The 18,229-nt window shown below is 40.5% G+C and overlaps 1 protein-coding gene across 1 annotated transcript; it reads right to left on the bottom strand.

Annotated features, from left to right (window-relative positions):
* Positions 1–5,815: 5,815 nt before the first annotated feature.
* On the bottom strand, positions 5,816–17,678 carry LOC103519178 (nitric oxide synthase, salivary gland-like; the record flags this gene model as incomplete). Its single annotated transcript, XM_026830763.1, has 14 exons — positions 5,816–6,562; positions 7,185–7,376; positions 7,668–7,828; positions 10,066–10,193; positions 11,320–11,554; positions 11,958–12,126; positions 12,232–12,329; positions 13,108–13,308; positions 13,520–13,730; positions 14,249–14,418; positions 14,819–15,091; positions 15,534–15,666; positions 16,889–17,070; positions 17,537–17,678. Coding segments are annotated over 14 exons (2,406 nt in total), but the record flags the coding sequence as incomplete, so codon positions are not given.
* Positions 17,679–18,229: the final 551 nt, after the last annotated feature.

Here is an 18,229-nt window from a genome sequence, read left to right as displayed (position 1 = left end):
TTTTTTCCTTGTGCTTTAACAATCCTTGTTAAACTCTTTGGTATGTTTGTAACTTTTTATTTTATTGATCTCAGTAAAATTTTAATATTGAATAATATTTTTCTGTATTGATGTACTTATCAATAATATTCTAAATAATAATCCTTTGTGTATTACCTACCTACTTATCTGTAACATTTTTTCCCTCTTAAAAGAAATTGTTTATAAAATTCCTCCAATAAAATTACTTTTAAATATTAACTAGATATAAGTTACAATTTTTTTTTTAATTGAAAAATAATGTTGTATTTTTTTTTCCTCCTACCAAGACAAATTTTGTTGCTTTGGGCAACCTTCAATTTATTTTCTAAATAGTATTTTGTTTATTATTAATTTTATTTGGAATAAAAAAAAAAAAATATTTGGTTATGAAAAATTGTTTATTAAGAGAAGTGTAGAGTATCTTTTATTTTCTTTAGACTGTCTTCCCCAAATCATTAATTAAAGAAAAATTGAACATTGATGTTGGATTGATAAAACATTTTATGAGTGTAGATATTATTTATTTATTTATTTTTTTTCCTTCGTTCTTTTTGTTCTTTTAAAACTTGGAAAATTTCATTTTACCATAAAGTGTTGTAAATATCAAAAAGAAAACTCTTTTTACTTTTTTTTTTCATGTGATTATGATTGAAATTATGCTTAATTAATTAATAATTATTACAACAGCCCAAAGCAACAAAATAAATAATAATTAAACCAATCTCAATAATGTTTTTAGTTAAGATCCTGAACATATTTAATTAAAGATAACATAAGTAATCCATCTCTCAATAGATTTAGTAGATTTTTTCAATATTATGCTGATAAAATTTCCAGATAAATCTTGATATTAATATTGAGAAAAGGTAATTTTAGATTATATGTCTATTTGATTATTATCAATTTTAATATTGTGATGTTGTGTTACTATGCTTAATCATAAAATTTATTCTTGTAAGATGAAAATGAAATAAAAAATATTCAGTTTAAATATGAATTATTGTTGTTAAAAAAAGTTTTTTTTTTTTGGTAATTTGATATTATTAATTTATTATTTCCTCGACTATAATTATTTAATCAGGAATGAGAGTCTAGTTAACTTGAAGGGGGTAGCGCGTCTGTCTTGTAGGCGCTAGTTCGCTGGTTCGATTCCCACCCGGGTCTGATTTTATCCTGCATAGATAAGCTTCTCGGAACGGCTGGCTTTCTCCTATCCTGTCCTTCTCTCTTCGATTTCGGGACCATAAGACCTTATCAAACCTATTAAAAAAGTATAGCCAGCCTAGTTAGCTTAGTTGGTAGTGCGTCTGCCTTGTAAGCGCTAGGCCGTTGGTCCGATTCCCGCCCGGGGCGGATTTTATCCTGATGGGATAATATTCGTTCTCGGAACGGCTGGCTTTCTAATATCCTGTCTTCCTTCTCTCTTCGATTTCGGGACGATAAGACCATAGCAGTTACAGTTAAAAAAAAAAAAAGTAGAATAAGCCGACTTTTTCAAAGGTGCTGCTGAAAAATAACCCATGCGTTGAATAAAAAAACAAACTTCATCCTTTTTGATATGTTTTTTTAAGTTAATAAATTTATTTAAAATCTCAGAATAGTAATGATAAATAAAATAAAAAAAAGAGAAAGATAACAAAAATAAAACATAGATAAAATTTATAAATATGTATTTAGTAAAGACAAGGAAGAATAATTGGTTGTAAAAAATATAGATATAGTGGTGCAGAGATGTGTAAGAGTGAGTTAGCAGAAAGGACGACTCTTTTCATTGGAGTACTGAGGTACTGAGTCAATAAGTCAGATCCTAACTTCCTATATGTACCTATAGGGAATTTAAGAGAGAATTCCATGTTTTAGGATCTGACTCATTGATGAGTAGTTCACTGAAAAGAGTAGTTCTTTTTAAAACTCATCACTCTTTACACGCCTCTATAGTGTGTTGAAAGCTAAGCGAAACCGGGGTTAACGGCGAAACGGCCTGGGGCGGAATTTATCCTAAACAGATAAGGGTCGTTCTTGGAACGGCTGGCCGTCTCCTATCCTTTCCTCCTTAGAACTCTTCGATTTTGGGACTATAAGAACGCGGTTGTTACAGTTTCCTCTTTTTTTATTTATCCTAAACAGATAAGGGTCGTTCTTGGAACGGCTGGCCTTTTCATATCCTTTCCTCCTTCTCTTTTCCCCAGGCCGTTTCGCCGTTAACCCCGGTTTCGCTTAGCTTTCAACACACTACAGAGGCGTGTAAAGAGTGATGAGTTATAAAAAGAACTACCCCAAGAGCTTTCTAGCGCTGTCTAGAGAACCGACTATACCTAAGGTAATAGAATAGAATATACCTTGTTTATCCTGCTCGAATGAGACTAAAAAGTCCCTTTACCCCAGCAGTTTAAACAAGGTCTCGTTTATTTTATGGGTTAAATAACATGGTATAACAAAATTTTAGTTAGGTAAGGTCAGAACATGTTATAGTCACATGTTCTGAGTTTGTTGGGAAATTAGGCCCGAACACTCTCCTAGCATTATCAGAGGTAACTGAGATAAGACCGAGGATTTGGTAAGCTGTTATGTGAGGCTCACAAAAAAAGTTGGTTTAATTTTTCCAAGAGGTTTGATAGAGAGAACGGTAACAACGGAGGTCGTATCGCCCCAAAATAGAAGGGAAAAGGAGGACAGGATAGGAGACGGCCAGTCGTTCCGAGAACGAACCTTATCTGTTTAGGATAAAGTCCTGTGTGAGAACCTATAGCGATCTAGCGCTTACAAGGCAGACGCGCTCATTCCACTTGATAGAAATTCAAGTACAGTTTAGTTCAGGTACAACTTATTCGACACGATAGGAATTCAAGTACAGTTTAGTTAAAGCTGTGCAACTTATTCCACACGATTGGAATTCATGTGCAGTTTAGTTCAAGCTCTGCAACTTACTCCACACGGTAGGACTTCAATTACAGTTTAGTCCAAGCTCTGCAACTTATTCCAAGAAATTCAAGTACAGTTTAGTTCAAGCTGTGCAACTTATTCCACACGATGGAAATTCAAGTACAGTTTAGTTCAAGTTGTGTAACTTATTCCACACGATAGAAATTCTGGCCACGGGTTGGGATCCGTATAAGTTCCACTTCTTGATCAGCGGGCACTGCCACACCTTACGAGAGTGCACTTTGGACAGTCCTGAATAGGGAGGAGAAAGTGAGGAAAAGGGTTGATTATGACATTGATTTTAGGTTTAGTCTGGGTAGTTTATTTATTTATTTTTTGTCTGAGAAGGCACAGGGCCGTATTTAAGGTTCACCGAGGGGGCCCGCCCCCCTCTATCGAGGGGCTTCCGAAGTACAAAACCTGATTCCACGCGGAACTACTGGTCACGATAGAAATTCAAGTACCTAGAGTTTACTTCAAGCTCTGCAACTTATTCCAGCACTTGATAGAAATTCAAGTACAGTTTAGTTCAGGTACAACTTATTCGACACGATAGGAATTCAAGTACAGTTTAGTTAAAGTTGTGCGACTTATTCGACACGATTGGAATTCATGTACAGTTTAGTTCAAGCTCTGCAACTTACTCCACACGATAGGACTTCAATCACAGTTTAGTCCAAGCTCTGCAACTTATTCCACACGATAGAAATTCAAGTACAGTTTAGTTCAAGCCATACAACTTATTCCACACGATAGAAATTCAAGTACAGTTTAGTTCAAGCTGTGCAACTTATTCCACACGATAGAAATTCAAGTACAGTTTAATTCAAGTCATACAACTTATTCCACACGATAGAAATTCAAGTAGGTACAGTTTAGTGCAAGATGCAACTGATACTTTTCTGCTCTTACCTCTGCTATTTTGCATCTTCTGTGCGTATCGATGTTCCCAGAATCCTCGGAATGGGGCTACGCCAGTACCTGGTCCTACGCAAATGATCCTGTCTTCCTTCTCTCTTCGATTTCGGGACGATAAGACCTTAGCAGTTACAGTTCCCTCTGTCAAACCTCTTTAAAAAAAAAAAAATAAAATAAACAAGAGAGATTTAAAAGCCAGTCTAGTTTCCTCGTTAGCTTCCAAGGTAGAGATTCTGCCTTGTAAGCGCTAGATCGCGGGTTCGATTTCCGCCCGGGGCGAACTTTATCCTAGACAGATAAGGTTCGATCTCGGAACGGATATGGCTTTCTCCTATACAATTCCCGCCCGGGGCGGATTTTATCCTGATGGGATAATGTTCGTTCTCGGAACGGCTGGCTTTCTCCTATCCTGTCCTTCTCTCTGCGATTTCGGAACGATTAGAGACCTCCGTTGTCACATAAAAAAGAGATTTTTTTCTAATGAAAGGGTTAAAAATATTAAAAAAGAAACAAGAAATGTGTATAATTCCGAAGGTATGCGATAATACTATGCTTAAGAATTAAATAGAATTAAGATTTCTGTATAAATATTATTTTATAATATATAATCTATAGTAAAAAGGCATTTTCATTTATTAAAATGAGTTCGGTTAAAAACAAAGCGGAGCGCAGAGCAAAGAGCTTTTTGCTCTCTGTTCTATGTGGTTTGAATTCGTGACTTCCCTCTCTATCGTCAATCCCTTCTACCTTCTCTATGCTTCTCCGCTCTTCTCTGTTTTTAGCCTGAGCTACGGAAAGTAGTGCAGGGAAAATTTACATGACGTTCTTAAATGTATACACCCTTAAAGAAAGTAGAATAATACGAGAAACTTGTTTATCCTGCTTGAATGAGTCCCTTTATCCCAGCAGTCTGAAAAAAGGATCTTAAAAAAGGGAGTGGATAGATTTTGTTTTTCAACCAAATTGCCTACCTATTCGGTAAAGACAATCAGTATAATACGTATACCTATACTTAATTCTACATCTAGCTTGCTTTGTAGAAAGGTAAGGAACTAATTCGTGAATGGGTCATCGGGTAGGATAGTTATTCATGCTGGTATCTTCACAGATGTGTGGATACGTAAAAAGGAAAAGAAGTGATTTAAAAAAGTCTTAGATAAATACGGGAGATGAAGTATTTTTACAACTTTCTATCTATGACCGATCTTGCCACTGAGAGTTAACACAGTGTCAAGGGTTATATTTGACGTCACCCAACTCACCCATTTGACTTACAGACGCCAGTGTTTTGAAAACTTTCTTTGGTAATGCATCAATATGGTTCGATTCGTTTCAGAAAGAGTTTGGTATTCAATGTGGTTCCATTGGCTTTGGTTCTACAACTTCTCACTCAGTTGCATTTCAAATACAGTTTAGTTCAAGCTGCAATCGATAAGTACAGTTTAGTTCAAGATGAAACAGAAAGGATTTGGTTCTACAATTTCCCGCTCAGTTGTAATTCAAGTACAGTTCAGTTCAAGATGCAACCGAATTGGTTTCCAGTAAAGGATTTGGTTCTACAGTTTCTCGCTCAGTGTATTTAGTAAAGACAAGGAAGAATAATTGGTTGTAAAAAATATAGATATAGTGGTGCAGAGATGTGTAAGAGTGAGTTAGCAGAAAGAACGACTCTTTTCATTGGACTACTGAGGTACTGAGTGAATAAGTCAGATTCTAACTTCCTATATGTACCTATAGGGAATTTAAGAGTGAATTCCATGTTTTAGGATCTGACTCATTGATGAGTAGTTCACTGAAAAGAGTATAGGATCTTTAAAAAGGGAGTGGATAGATTTTGTTTTTCAACCAAATTGCCTACCTATTCGGTAAAGACAATCAGTATAATACGTATACTTAGTTCTACATCTTGCTTGCTTTGTAGAAGGGTAAGGAACTAATTCGTGAATGGGTCATCGGGTAGGATAGTCATTCATGCTGGTATCTTCACAGATATGTGGATACGTAAAAAGGAAAAGAAGTGATTTAAAAAAGTCTTAGATAAATACGGGGAGATGAAGTATTTTTACAACTTTCTATCTATGACCGATCTTGCCACTGAGAGTTAACACAGTGTCGACGTCACCCATTTGATTTACAGACGCCAGTGTTTTGAAAACTATGTTATCTTTGGTAATATTGGGCATCAGTATGGTTCGATTCGTTTCAGAAAGAGTTTGGTATTCAGTGTGGTTCCATTGGCTTTGGTTCTACAATTTCTCGCCCAAGTACAGTTAAGTTCAAGATACTACCGAAAGTACAGTTTAGTTCAAGATGCAACAGAATTCTACAATTTCTCGCTCAGTTGTAATTCAAGTACAGTTCAGTTCAAGATGCAACCGAATTGGTTTCAGTAAAGGATTTGGTTCTACAGTTTCTCGCTCAGGTGTAATGCAAGTACACTTTTGTTCAAGCTGCGACCGATAAGTACAGTTTCGTTCAAGATGCAACAGAAAAGGATTTGGTTCTACAATTTCTCGCTCAGTTGGAGCCAGGAAGTGCGTACGACGCTAAGTACGGCGCTAACTTCCTGCCGTAGCGACTTTCGCCTCTGCTAAGGGCCGGATTGGTACATGCGTATGCGCGCAGATTCGCGCGACGACTTGTGAACCTCTGCGGTGCGCAGCGTAATCCCGAAGATGTCCTCGTGATACCGGTTCTCGTCCTGTGGAGAGAAAAGAAGGATTCAGGTGTTAGTGACTGCAAATTTAAACATGCCTTTTTAAAGAATTGAGGTGTTGTGTTAGTGATTGGATTTTAAACATTCCTTCTTCCGTGTATTTTTAATGCCTCCCGCTGCTGCTTATCTCTTCAGGACTTGCGATGTGTGTCCATGATAAAGTAACAAATTAAAAATGTTCCTTATGTCTTGACTTGAACCTCCAGAATACTCCAGATCCAAAGCGCTATCCAGTGGTCTAATCACTGTGGTTAGTTGCAGAAGGTCCCAGATTCGATTGTGTTTTCAGTAGTTCACACACATACGAGTATAAGTGGCCAATGTGGCCATTCCAGATCCAAAGCGCTATCCAGTGGTCTAATCACTGTGGTTAGTTGCAGAAGGTCCCAGATTCGATTGTGTTTTCAGTAGTTCACACACATACGAGTATAAGTGGCCAATGTGGCCATTCTTACACCCATATTTATGAACAAAATGCTGGCTCTTAAGTTCGTGCTAAGCATAGTCTTAAGGCATTTGATTGGTCAATTTTGACTTGAGACTGATCTAAGAACGATCATTCTTGTTCATAAATACGAGTGTTAACCTCCTGAAATAACCTACTTACCCTTAAGCGTAGCAACAGTTTCTCAGCATTCTGTTCGGTCAGGTTGCCCTCATGTTGAAACACATACTTGAGTGTCTGATATACATGTTCCGCCATAGTACAATCTCCACACACGTAGAAATGGCCGCCCTCCTTGATCAGTTCTCGGTAGAGCATCGACGCCTCTTTCTTCATCAAGTCTTGCACGTATGTCTGGCGGAAAATGAGAAAGTGAATAATAATAATAGTGCTTATTTATACTGCTCGCATAGGACTGAAAAGTCCCTTTACTCCAGCAGTAGGAATAGGGTTGGGTGAAAGAGATTACAACCATTTCAATGCCTCACGTTTATGAAATTCGCCTAGTTAGATTGGATGGTATAAATAATAAACGAGATAAAATAAACGAGACCTTGTTTAAACTGCTGGGGTAAAGGGACTTTTTAGTCTCATTCAAGCAGGATAAACAAGGTACCTATATTCTATTCTATTCTGTTCTATTACCTTAGGTATAGTCGGTTCTCTAGACAGCGCTAGAAAGCTCTTGGTCAGCACTTTTTGGTCCAACATTTTCGACTTCTCGTCACTGTACAGGTCCATGGTTTTGAGTTGACACCCGAAGAACAGGGTCATCTTGCCCAGCTCCTGTAGACCGAACTTGATCACTGGAAGAAAAATGAGAGGATAGAATGGGTTAAAAATATTGTTAGACGTTAAAAAATGGTTAAACGTACACTTAGACAGATGGGAGAAGGCCGAAAAAAATCATGCTCCACTGGAATCCGGAATCCGAAGTACAAACCTGATTCCACGCGGAACTACTGGTCACGATAGAAATTCAAGTAGAGTTTACTTCAAGCTCTGCAAGTCTGCAACTCATTCGGTCATCTTGCCCAGCTCCTGTAGACCGAACTTGATCACTGGAAGAAAAATGAGAGGATAGAATGGGTTAAAAATATTGTTAGACGTTTAACGTACACTTAGACAGATGGGAGAAAGCCGAAAAAAATCATGCTCCACCGGGAATCGAACCCGGGGCTTCCGAAATGATATACGACACTTAAGTCCAAGGAACAAGAAATCTATATTGGTCCTCAAATACCGTTGGTAAAGCCAGGCATAGCCCGAAGATTCACATCAAATAGGTGGGTTTCACCAAACCAAAGACCTTATTGGAGGCTCCACTGTATTTTATTCATTAGCCCGTCCTTCCTTTATGATTACAATAGTAATAAAAAAGGTATAAGGGACGGACTATTGTATTCGCTTCGGTGACGTCTGTCTGTCACTCTGTCTGTCCCCATAGAAGGACTTATCCAAACCTGGTCGACTGGACGGACTATTGTATTCGCTTCGGTGTCGTCTGTCTGTCTGTGCCCATAGAAGGACTTATCCAAACCTGGTCGACCTACGTATTCGCTTCGGTGTCGGTCTGTCTGTCTGTCAGTCAGTCAGTCTGTCTGTCCCCATAGAAGGACTTATCCAAACCTAGTCGACCTATGTATCAAATTAAAGGTCTTTTTACCAGGAACACGAAAATGGTGGTGCAAATTTTGTCCAGAAAACCATAAAGTCAAAAATTCAAATTAAAGGTCTTTTTACCAGGATCACGAAAATGGTGGTGCAAATTTTGTCCAGAAAACCATAAAGCCAAAAAACTGGTTTTTGCGGGATTTTTTTTTTTAAAGGGGTTTACGTTTAAGAAAAAAAAGACGCTCCCCCATGAGAATGAAGATTTCCAAAGGAATGGTTGATACTCCTGTGTCGATCAACCAGTCACAGACTGGTAGCTTATTTGTTTTTCTAAGGTTTTTAGTGACGTAAGGGGGGTTTGGCTCACACAGAACGCGGCCTGGCCGCAGGCTGCAGACCCCCGCGTTCTGAGTGGTCACACTAACCTAAAAAATTACCTGCCTCGGTGGTGTAGTGGTCAAGGTGCTCGCCTGGTAAACAGGAGGTAAAGTTTCAAATTCTCGTTTTGTTATTCCATAAAACCCATAGGTAAAAATAATATACCGAGGGGTTGGGTAAGGTAGGGGGGGGGCGTTAAAAAATGAGAATATGCCCAAAGGGGGCGCCATGCAAAAAAGTTTGAGAACCACTGATTTAGACTGTTGAGTTAGGACATGTATGTAGTCCCTTTATCACAACAGTTTCCTTTATCACAACAATAATAGTAGTAGCCTACTGCTGGAGTAAAGGGACTTTTCAGTCCTATGCGAGCAGTATAAATAAGCACTATTATTATAAGCACTATTATTATTCGGTGATAAGCTACCAGCCTCAGTAATAATTTCATATTTAGATATTTGTGCTTTATTTAGACTGTTGAGTTAGGACATGTATGTAGTCCCTTTATCACAACAGTTTAATATTGCACCACTTTATTGAAGTGGATTCTCCAATTAAGTTGATGATGAAAGCCTGTTACTTTCCGGGCTTCCGAAGTACAAAACCTGATTCCACGCGGAACTACTGGTCACGATAGAAATTCAAGTACCTAGAGTTTACTTCAAGCTCTGCACGTCTGCAACTTATTCCACTTGATAGAAATTCAAGTACAGTTTAGTTCAGGTACAACTTATTCGATACGATAGGAATTCATGACAGTTTAGTTAAAGCTGTGCAACTTATTCGACACGATAGAAATTCAAGTACAGTTTAGTTCAAGCTGTGCAACTTATTCCACCCGATAGAAATTCAAGTACAGTTTAGTTCAAGCCATACAACTTATTCCACACGATAGAAATTCAAGTACAGTTCATTTCAAACTCTGCAACTTATTCCACACGATAGAACTTGAAGTACAGTTTAGTTCAAGTTGTGTAACTTATTACACACGATAGAAATTCAAGTAGGTACAGTTTAGTGCAAGATGCAACTGATACTTTTCTGCTCTTACCTCTGCTATTTTGCATCTTCTGTGCGTATCGATGTTCCCAGAATCCTCGGAATGGGGCTACGCCAGTACCTGGTCCTACGCAAATGATGGACCGGCCTTCTTCTTTGGGCAGGTGGAAATTTGGTGCACTGTAGGATGGAAAACAGAGGAAAAAAATAGTTAAAACCCTGCCTCGGTGGTGTAGTGGTCAAGCCGCTCGCCTGGTAAACAGGAGGGCGTGGGTTCAATCCCAGCCGAGGTATGGAATTTTATCCTCAATCGAATTTGAGAATTTGACCACAATAATAGTAGTAGCCTACTGCTGGAGTGAAGGGACTTTTCAGTCCTATACGAGCAGTATAAATAAGCATTATTATTATTATTATTATTATTAAAACTGGAAAATAAATCAGATTCAACTTAGTAATAAACTCTGCTAAGGCAGCCTAGGTAGCTTGGAGGGTAGCGCGCCTGTCTTGCAAGCCACAAATGATGGACCGGCCTTCTTCTTTGGGCAGGTGGAAATTTGGTGCACTGTAGGATGGAAAACAGAGGAAAAAAATAGTTAAAACTGGAAAATAAATCAGATTGAACTTAGTAATAAACACTGCTAAGGCAGCCTAGGTAGCTTGGAGGGTAGCGCGCCTGTCTTGCAAGCGCTAGGTTCCGGGTTCAAATGCCGCTCGGTTTGATAAAGTTCGTTTTCGGAACGGCTGGCTTTCCCCTATCCTGTCCTATTTCGGGACGATAAAACCTCTCTAGTTACGGTTCCCTCTATCGAACAAATATCGATCCCCGAATGATAATTTGTAAATATTTATTTTATTTTTTATTAAATTACTATAAAAAATAGGTGAATAAACTTCGCTTGGTCAGCCTAGTTAGCTTGGTTGGCAGTTGTAGTTGTTGTTGTTGTAACGGCTTCAGCTGTAGCCGAATGGTGATGGCAGAATAAAGAAAAGACATAGTCTCTAGCCATGTTTAATTGTCTCGTCCTGAGCCGCAGTCAACCATCGTGGGGACTTGTGCTTATTTTTTAAAGCAGAGGAAACCCTTTGAAACTGCCAGCTAGCTAGGCTGGTTAGGGTTAGCTGTTAGCTGTTCTTCTCCCTGTGTATAGTCCCACAGCCAGACACCAGTCTACTCTCAGTATTACGTCCCCTAGCCAGGATAGGCTTGGTTGTTAGTGTTTTTTGGAATATGAAGACCACTGCTGGTGGAAAGGGACTCTTCAGTCCCATTTGAACAATACAGTCCTTCACTTGGTTACTTTACGTCTCAGCTGGGATTCGAACTGCAATCCTCGCGGTCAAAATATGGCAGGACGCAGGAGTACTTACCGTAGCGAGTAGGGTGAGAATTTCCTGATCGTCCGGCGCTGTAGCGAAGGTAGCGAAGAACTGTAGTAGCGCAGGCGGAGGGGGCGTGGTTATGTCTAAATATCGGGAGAGCAATGTGCGGAGGGAGGCCCGGGGGAGACGTTCGTGAGGCTTCCACGATTTGATCACCTCTGAGGAAGTAAAGAAAAATGTCGGAATATTATTTGGGGCGAAGGCAAAAACCTAGAACTGAACATCAAGAATCGTAGAAAATTTCGGCTCCGCCGGTAATCGAACTTGCGACATCAGCAAAGCAAAGTCTGCAGGAAGTAAAATAGAACAACAGAATTTTTTTCGAAAAAGAAAAAAAATACCTATCCAAAAATGATAGAATCAAGAAAGAAGGAGGTCTCTGTTCCCAATAGAATCCCAAAATAGGAATCTCTATATTTATTTGAAACATTCCTCTAAACACATTAGCTCTGGAACTAATCAATTCCTAAGACGTCTTACCACCCAGTTCTGATGGCTTATACTGATACTGGATTTCTCTATTATCCCACATACCTATCCCACCCCATAAATCCCGCTCACCTGTAGACGTGTGCGTTTCGCTGAGCACCTGTAGTTCCATGGGCTCATCCGGGTCGATCCCGCCCAAATTGAGCCGCGCCAGAATCCCGCTCACCAAATCCCACTTGTTGGACGCAAATATGCCCACATGATCGCCCGGTTCGTATGCGCAATCGTGCGGCTTGCGCATCTGAATACCAAGCGTGGTGCGGGCCACGGGTTGGGATCCGTCAGCTCACAGTCAAAATTTGGAACATTCTCGCGACGAATCTTTTTGATCGGACCGAAACTGGACCGTGACCGGAGCGAAGGCCACGGGTTGGGATCCGTATAAGTTCCACTTCTTGATCAGCGGGCACTGCCACACCTTACGAGAGTGCACTTTGGACAGTCCTGAAATCGGAGAAGAGAATGACGGAAAGGAAAGGGTTGATTATTCATTATGAAATTGTTTTCAAGGACGTCGATTGATGTCGACTGAACCGTCCACACTGGCCTCGATAAAATAGATTAATCTCGTCGATGTGCCCTAAGCCACGGTATTGCATTTTCACAGCAGGATAAAAAAATACCTACAGAATGTATGGACGCACCTTTAAAAAAATACCTACAGAATGTATGGACGCACCTTTAAAAAAATACCTACAAAATGTATGGACGCACCTTTAAAAAAATACCTACAAAATGTATGGACGCACCTTTAAAAAAATACCTACAGAATGTATGGACGCACCTTTAAAAAAATACCTACAGAATGTATGGACGCACCTTTAAAAAAATACCTACAGAATGTATGGACGCACCTTTAGAAAAATACCTACAGAATGTATGGACGCACCTTTAAAAAAATACCTACAGAATGTATGGACGCACCTTTAAAAAAATCCCTACAGAATGTATGGACGCACCTTTAGAAAAATACCTACAGAATGTATGGACGCACCTATAAAAAAATCCCTACAGAATGTATGGACGCACCTTTAAAAAAAATACCTACAGAATGTATGGACGCACCTTTAAAAAAATACCTACAGAATGTATGGACGCACCTTTAAAAAAATACCTACAGAATGTATGGACGCACCTTTTAAAAAAATACCTACAGAATGTATGGACGCACCTTTAAAAAAATACCTACAAATCTACTATTTATTAGTCTATCAGTTCTTACCCTGTGTCCTATATGTGACCACAGCCACGGTGAGGTGTATCTCATTGGGGTGGGCGAGAGGGGAGGAGGAGATGGAGTAGAAGCGAGGTTGGAGGGGGGTCAGTTGGGCTACGAGCAGGGCGGGGGGGAGGTGAATAGAGGGGAATTGTTCCAGAACTTCCAGAAGGTGGGGAAACCGCCAGTGCCGCCAGTCCTCGTACGCTGCACTGTCCTGATATGCAAGAACAGATTAACAAGTTAGCTTAGGAAAAAAGACCTAAATACAACCCTGATTCCTGATTTGTAGTTGTAGTTTAAAAAAATACCTACAGAATGTATGGACGCACCTTTAAAAAAATACCTACAGAATGTATGGACGCACCTTTAAAAAAATACCTACAAATCTACTATTTATTAGTCTATCAGTTCTTACCCTGTGTCCTATATGTGACCACAGCCACGGTGAGGTGTATCTCATTGGGGTGGGCGAGAGGGGAGGAGGAGATGGAGTAGAAGCGAGGTTGGAGGGGGGTCAGTTGGGCTACGAGCAGGGCGGGGGGGAGGTGAATAGAGGGGAATTGTTCCAGAACTTCCAGAAGGTGGGGAAACCGCCAGTGCCGCCAGTCCTCGTACGCTGCACTGTCCTGATATGCAAGAACAGATTAACAAGTTAGCTTAGGAAAAAAGACCTAAATACAACCCTGATTCCTGATTTGTAGTTGTAGTTGTTGTTGTTGTAACGGCTTCAGCTGTAGCCGAATGGTGATGGCAGAATAAAGAAAAGACATAGTCTCTAGCCATGTTTAATTGTCTCGTCCTGAGCCGCAGTCAACCATCGTGGGGACTTGTGCTTATTTTTTAAAGCAGAGGAAACCCTTTGAAACTGCCAGCTAGCTAGGCTGGTTAGGGTTAGCTGTTAGCTGTTCTTCTCCCTGTGTATAGTCCCACAGCCAGACACCAGTCTACTCTCAGTATTACGTCCCCTAGCCAGGATAGGCTTGGTTGTTAGTGTTTTTTGGAATATGAAGACCACTGCTGGTGGAAAGGGACTCTTCAGTCCCATTTGAACAATACAGTCCTTCACTTGGTTACTTTACGTCTCAGCTGGGATTCGAACTGCAATCCTCGCGGTCAAAATATGGCAGGACGCAGGAGTACTTACCGTAGCGAGTAGGGTGAGAATTTCCTGATCGTCCGGCGCTGTAGCGAAGGTAGCGAAGAACTGTAGTAGCGCAGGCGGAGGGGGCGTGGTTATGTCTAAATATCGGGAGAGCAATGTGCGGAGGGAGGCCCGGGGGAGACGTTCGTGAGGCTTCCACGATTTGATCACCTCTGAGGAAGTAAAGAAAAATGTCGGAATATTATTTGGGGCGAAGGCAAAAACCTAGAACTGAACATCAAGAATCGTAGAAAATTTCGGCTCCGCCGGTAATCGAACTTGCGACATCAGCAAAGCAAAGTAAAATAGTAAAATAGAACAACAGAAATTTTTTTCGAAAAAGAAAAAAATACCTATCCAAAAATGATAGAATCAAGAAAGAAGGAGGTCTCTGTTCCCAATAGAATCCCAAAATAGGAATCTCTATATTTATTTGAAACATTCCTCTAAACACATTAGCTCTGGAACTAATCAATTCCTAAGACGTCTTAACTCCCAGTTCTGATGGCTTATACTGATACTGGATTTCTCTATTATCCCACATACCTATCCCACCCCATAAATCCCGCTCACCTGTAGACGTGTGCGTTTCGCTGAGCACCTGTAGTTCCATGGGCTCATCCGGGTCGATCCCGCCCAAATTGAGCCGCGCCAGAATCCCGCTCACCAAATCCCACTTGTTGGACGCAAATATGCCCACATGATCGCCCGGTTCGTATGCGCAATCGTGCGGCTTGCGCATCTGAATACCAAGCGTGGTGCGGGCCACGGGTTGGGATCCGTATAAGTTCCACTTCTTGATCAGCGGGCACTGCCACACCTTACGAGAGTGCACTTTGGACAGTCCTGAAATCGGAGAAGAGAATGACGGAAAGGAAAGGGTTGATTATTCATTATGAAATTGTTTTCAAGGACGTCGATTGATGTCGAATGACGTCCACACTGCCTCGATAAAATAGATTCATCTCGTCGATGTGCCCTAAGCCACTGTATTGCATTTTCACAGCAGGATCGTAATCCCCTCGAGCTTCATTTATCATGTTTACTGTTAGCAGGACTCTGAAAAATTGGAGCAGCCACCCCCCCCCCTTCCCGTACATCACCCTTTGGACCCCCCCCCTCAACTACATCCTGGATTCCGCCCTGTTTCACATTAAAGAGTTCCGGATTCAATCATGGAAAATATTATTTTCGTGGCGAAGTTCTGGGCCAAAAGCTAGTAAAACAGAAACAAGATTTTTTTTCCAACAATCTGTATCAGTCTGTTGGAAACAGGTATGGTACCTACCGGTAACCAGGGAATCTGCGGTTGTCATGGGCAGGAATCGAACCGTGCTAGCGTTCAATGTGACACTGGAAATAACTTGGGTAGCGTCTGATAGGGTTTCGTCATCATCGAGACAGAATGTCTCACATGCAACCTGGAAATAAAGCAATTTTGATTAAGCATAACTTATTCAATAAGTGTACCTAAATGTTTGATATGTAGGTGGAACTGTAAACTGCTGATGTTGAGGTCTTATCGTCCCGAAAGCAAAGAGTGAAGGAAGGATAGTAGAAAGCCAGCCGTTCTGAGAACGAACTTTATCCGTTTAGGATAAAAATCTCATGAGCAGGTGTACCTGATAGTGAGGGGCTCAAGATTGCATTTGTTTTGATGTACCTATACAGTTTTTACACCAGTTTTATACCCATGAAGGTCCTGAAGAGGTCCTTGAGAGGAGGAAGGACCTTTACTTACGTTGAACACTTCAGGGGCCCAAGATCGGAAGGCCCTTTACTTACGAGGAGGAAGGCCCTTTACTTACGTTGAACACTTCAGGGACCATTACCCTATTGTATGGCTGATAAAAGAGATATTTTCTCTATTTTGTCGTCATCTTTCGGCTATAGCTAAAGCCGCTACAACAACAAAGTATTTCTTCACCAGTGGCGTAGCGTGTATGGCGGTCCAAGATCGGAAGGCCCTTTACTTACGAGGAGGAAGGCCCTTTACTTACATTGAACACTTCAGGGGAAGGCCCTTTACTTACGTTGAACACTTCAGGGAAAGGCCCTTTACTTACGTTGAACACTTTAGGGAAAGGCCCTTTACTTACGAGAAGGAAGGACCTTTACTTACGTTGAACACTTTAGGGAAAGGCCCTTTACTTACGAGAAGGAAGGACCTTTACTTACGTTGAATACTTCCGGGGAAGACCCTTTACTTACGTTGAACACTTTAGGGAAAGGCCCTTTACTTACGTTGAATACTTCCGGGGAAGACCCTTTAATTACGTTGAACACTTTAGGGAAAGGCCCTTTACTTACGAGAAGGAAGGACCTTTACTTACGTTGAATACTTCCGGGGAAGACCCTTTACTTACGTTGAACACTTTAGGGAAAGGCCCTTTACTTACATTGAACACTTCAGAGGAAGGCCCTTTACTTACGTTGAACACTTTAGGGAAAGGCCCTTTACTTACGAGAAGGAAGGACCTTTACTTACGTTGAATAAGGCTCTTTACTTACGTTGAACACTTTAGGCAAAGGCCCTTTACTTACGTTAAACACTTTAGGGAAAGGCTCTTTACTTACGTTGAATACTTTAGGCAAAGGCCCTTTACTTACGTTAAACACTTTAGGGAAAGGCCCTTTACTTACGTTGAATACTTCCGGGGCCCAAGATCGGAAGGCCTGTTCCTGTCCACACATTTCATCCCCTGCTCTCAGTTTGAGTAGTCTTTCTCCTCCTAACTCTCCAAGCATTGTGTCTACGTAGGAACCGAAAGCGGCGAAGTTCGGATACGCTGACGAGCCTAGGGCGAACACGGCGAACCTGTGAATAGAAACAATCAATAATTTTTTTTTGACGGACTTGAAAAATTAATCAAAAACAAGCGCAGCAACCATCTCAATCAAACGTTTTGTGTTGCATCCTTGTCACATTTGTGAACTACATACCAAATTTCAAGTCTCTAGCTTATACCGTTCCCGAGATATTGTTAAATTACACCGAAAACCGCCAAAATTGAAGAAAAATGAAAAGAAAAAAGAGAAAAGACCAGGCAGGACAAAGCAGGACGGAAAGAGAATATAAAGAACAAAAGATACAGGCGAAGAAGATATTACCATCCAAAATCCAAGGGGCCAATAGCTCGACTATTATGTTGCCCTCTGGGAAAACCTAGATAGGTACTTATAAAGGGTGTCCCAATAAGAACGCAAGATTTGATTGTTTAATTAAGCAGAGACTTCTTAGAGAAGTAAACAGTCTGAAATTATATATGAAACAATAATCCGACCAATAACCTCCTCGACTTAGATGGTACATTCGTTCTTTTCTGACAACATTTTCGATGTCAAATTTGAGGAAATCAGGCTGTAACTCGTTGATGCAGCCTTCAATTTCACCTCTCAATGCTTTAGTGCTTGTGGGGTTGTTGGTGTAAACCTGTGACTTTAGATGCCCTCACAGAAAGTAGTCTAGGAGGGTAAAATTACATGATCATGGAGGCCATTTCTCGTCAAGAAAACGGAAAATGACACGATTACGACTAGAAAAATGCTCGCGCAAAAGTGATAATGTGTCGATTTCATTATGCTAACGCGTTGTTGAACACTTTTGGACTCCATGATGACTAATTTTGATATGTTTACTCTGTCAAAGATTGGGCAAGATAAAACAACACATAACAAAGTTATGACCCTTTCAAATCTTGCGTTCTTATTGGGACACCCTTTATTACCTAGATGAAGTAGGTATTTGTAAAAATGAACATAAAAAGCTTGATTGTCCTTGGTTGGTATCCAGATGGGTGACGTGACGACTATCAGGGCAATCACGCGGACTTTTTCCAGGCCCCACTCAGGCTGATGGGTGAGGTGATTGAGAGGAGGTAGCTTGTAGTAGGGATGTTGCGATAAATCGAAAACCGATATATATCGATATATTTTTCGTCGATATATCGATATATTTTTTTGGCGATATATCGTCGATATATC

Source organism: Diaphorina citri, unplaced genomic scaffold (assembly GCF_000475195.1).
Source record: "Diaphorina citri unplaced genomic scaffold, Diaci psyllid genome assembly version 1.1 scaffold2590, whole genome shotgun sequence".
In the NCBI taxonomy this organism is placed as follows: domain Eukaryota; kingdom Metazoa; phylum Arthropoda; class Insecta; order Hemiptera; family Psyllidae; genus Diaphorina; species Diaphorina citri.
This window is presented reverse-complemented; position numbering and strand designations above follow the sequence as displayed.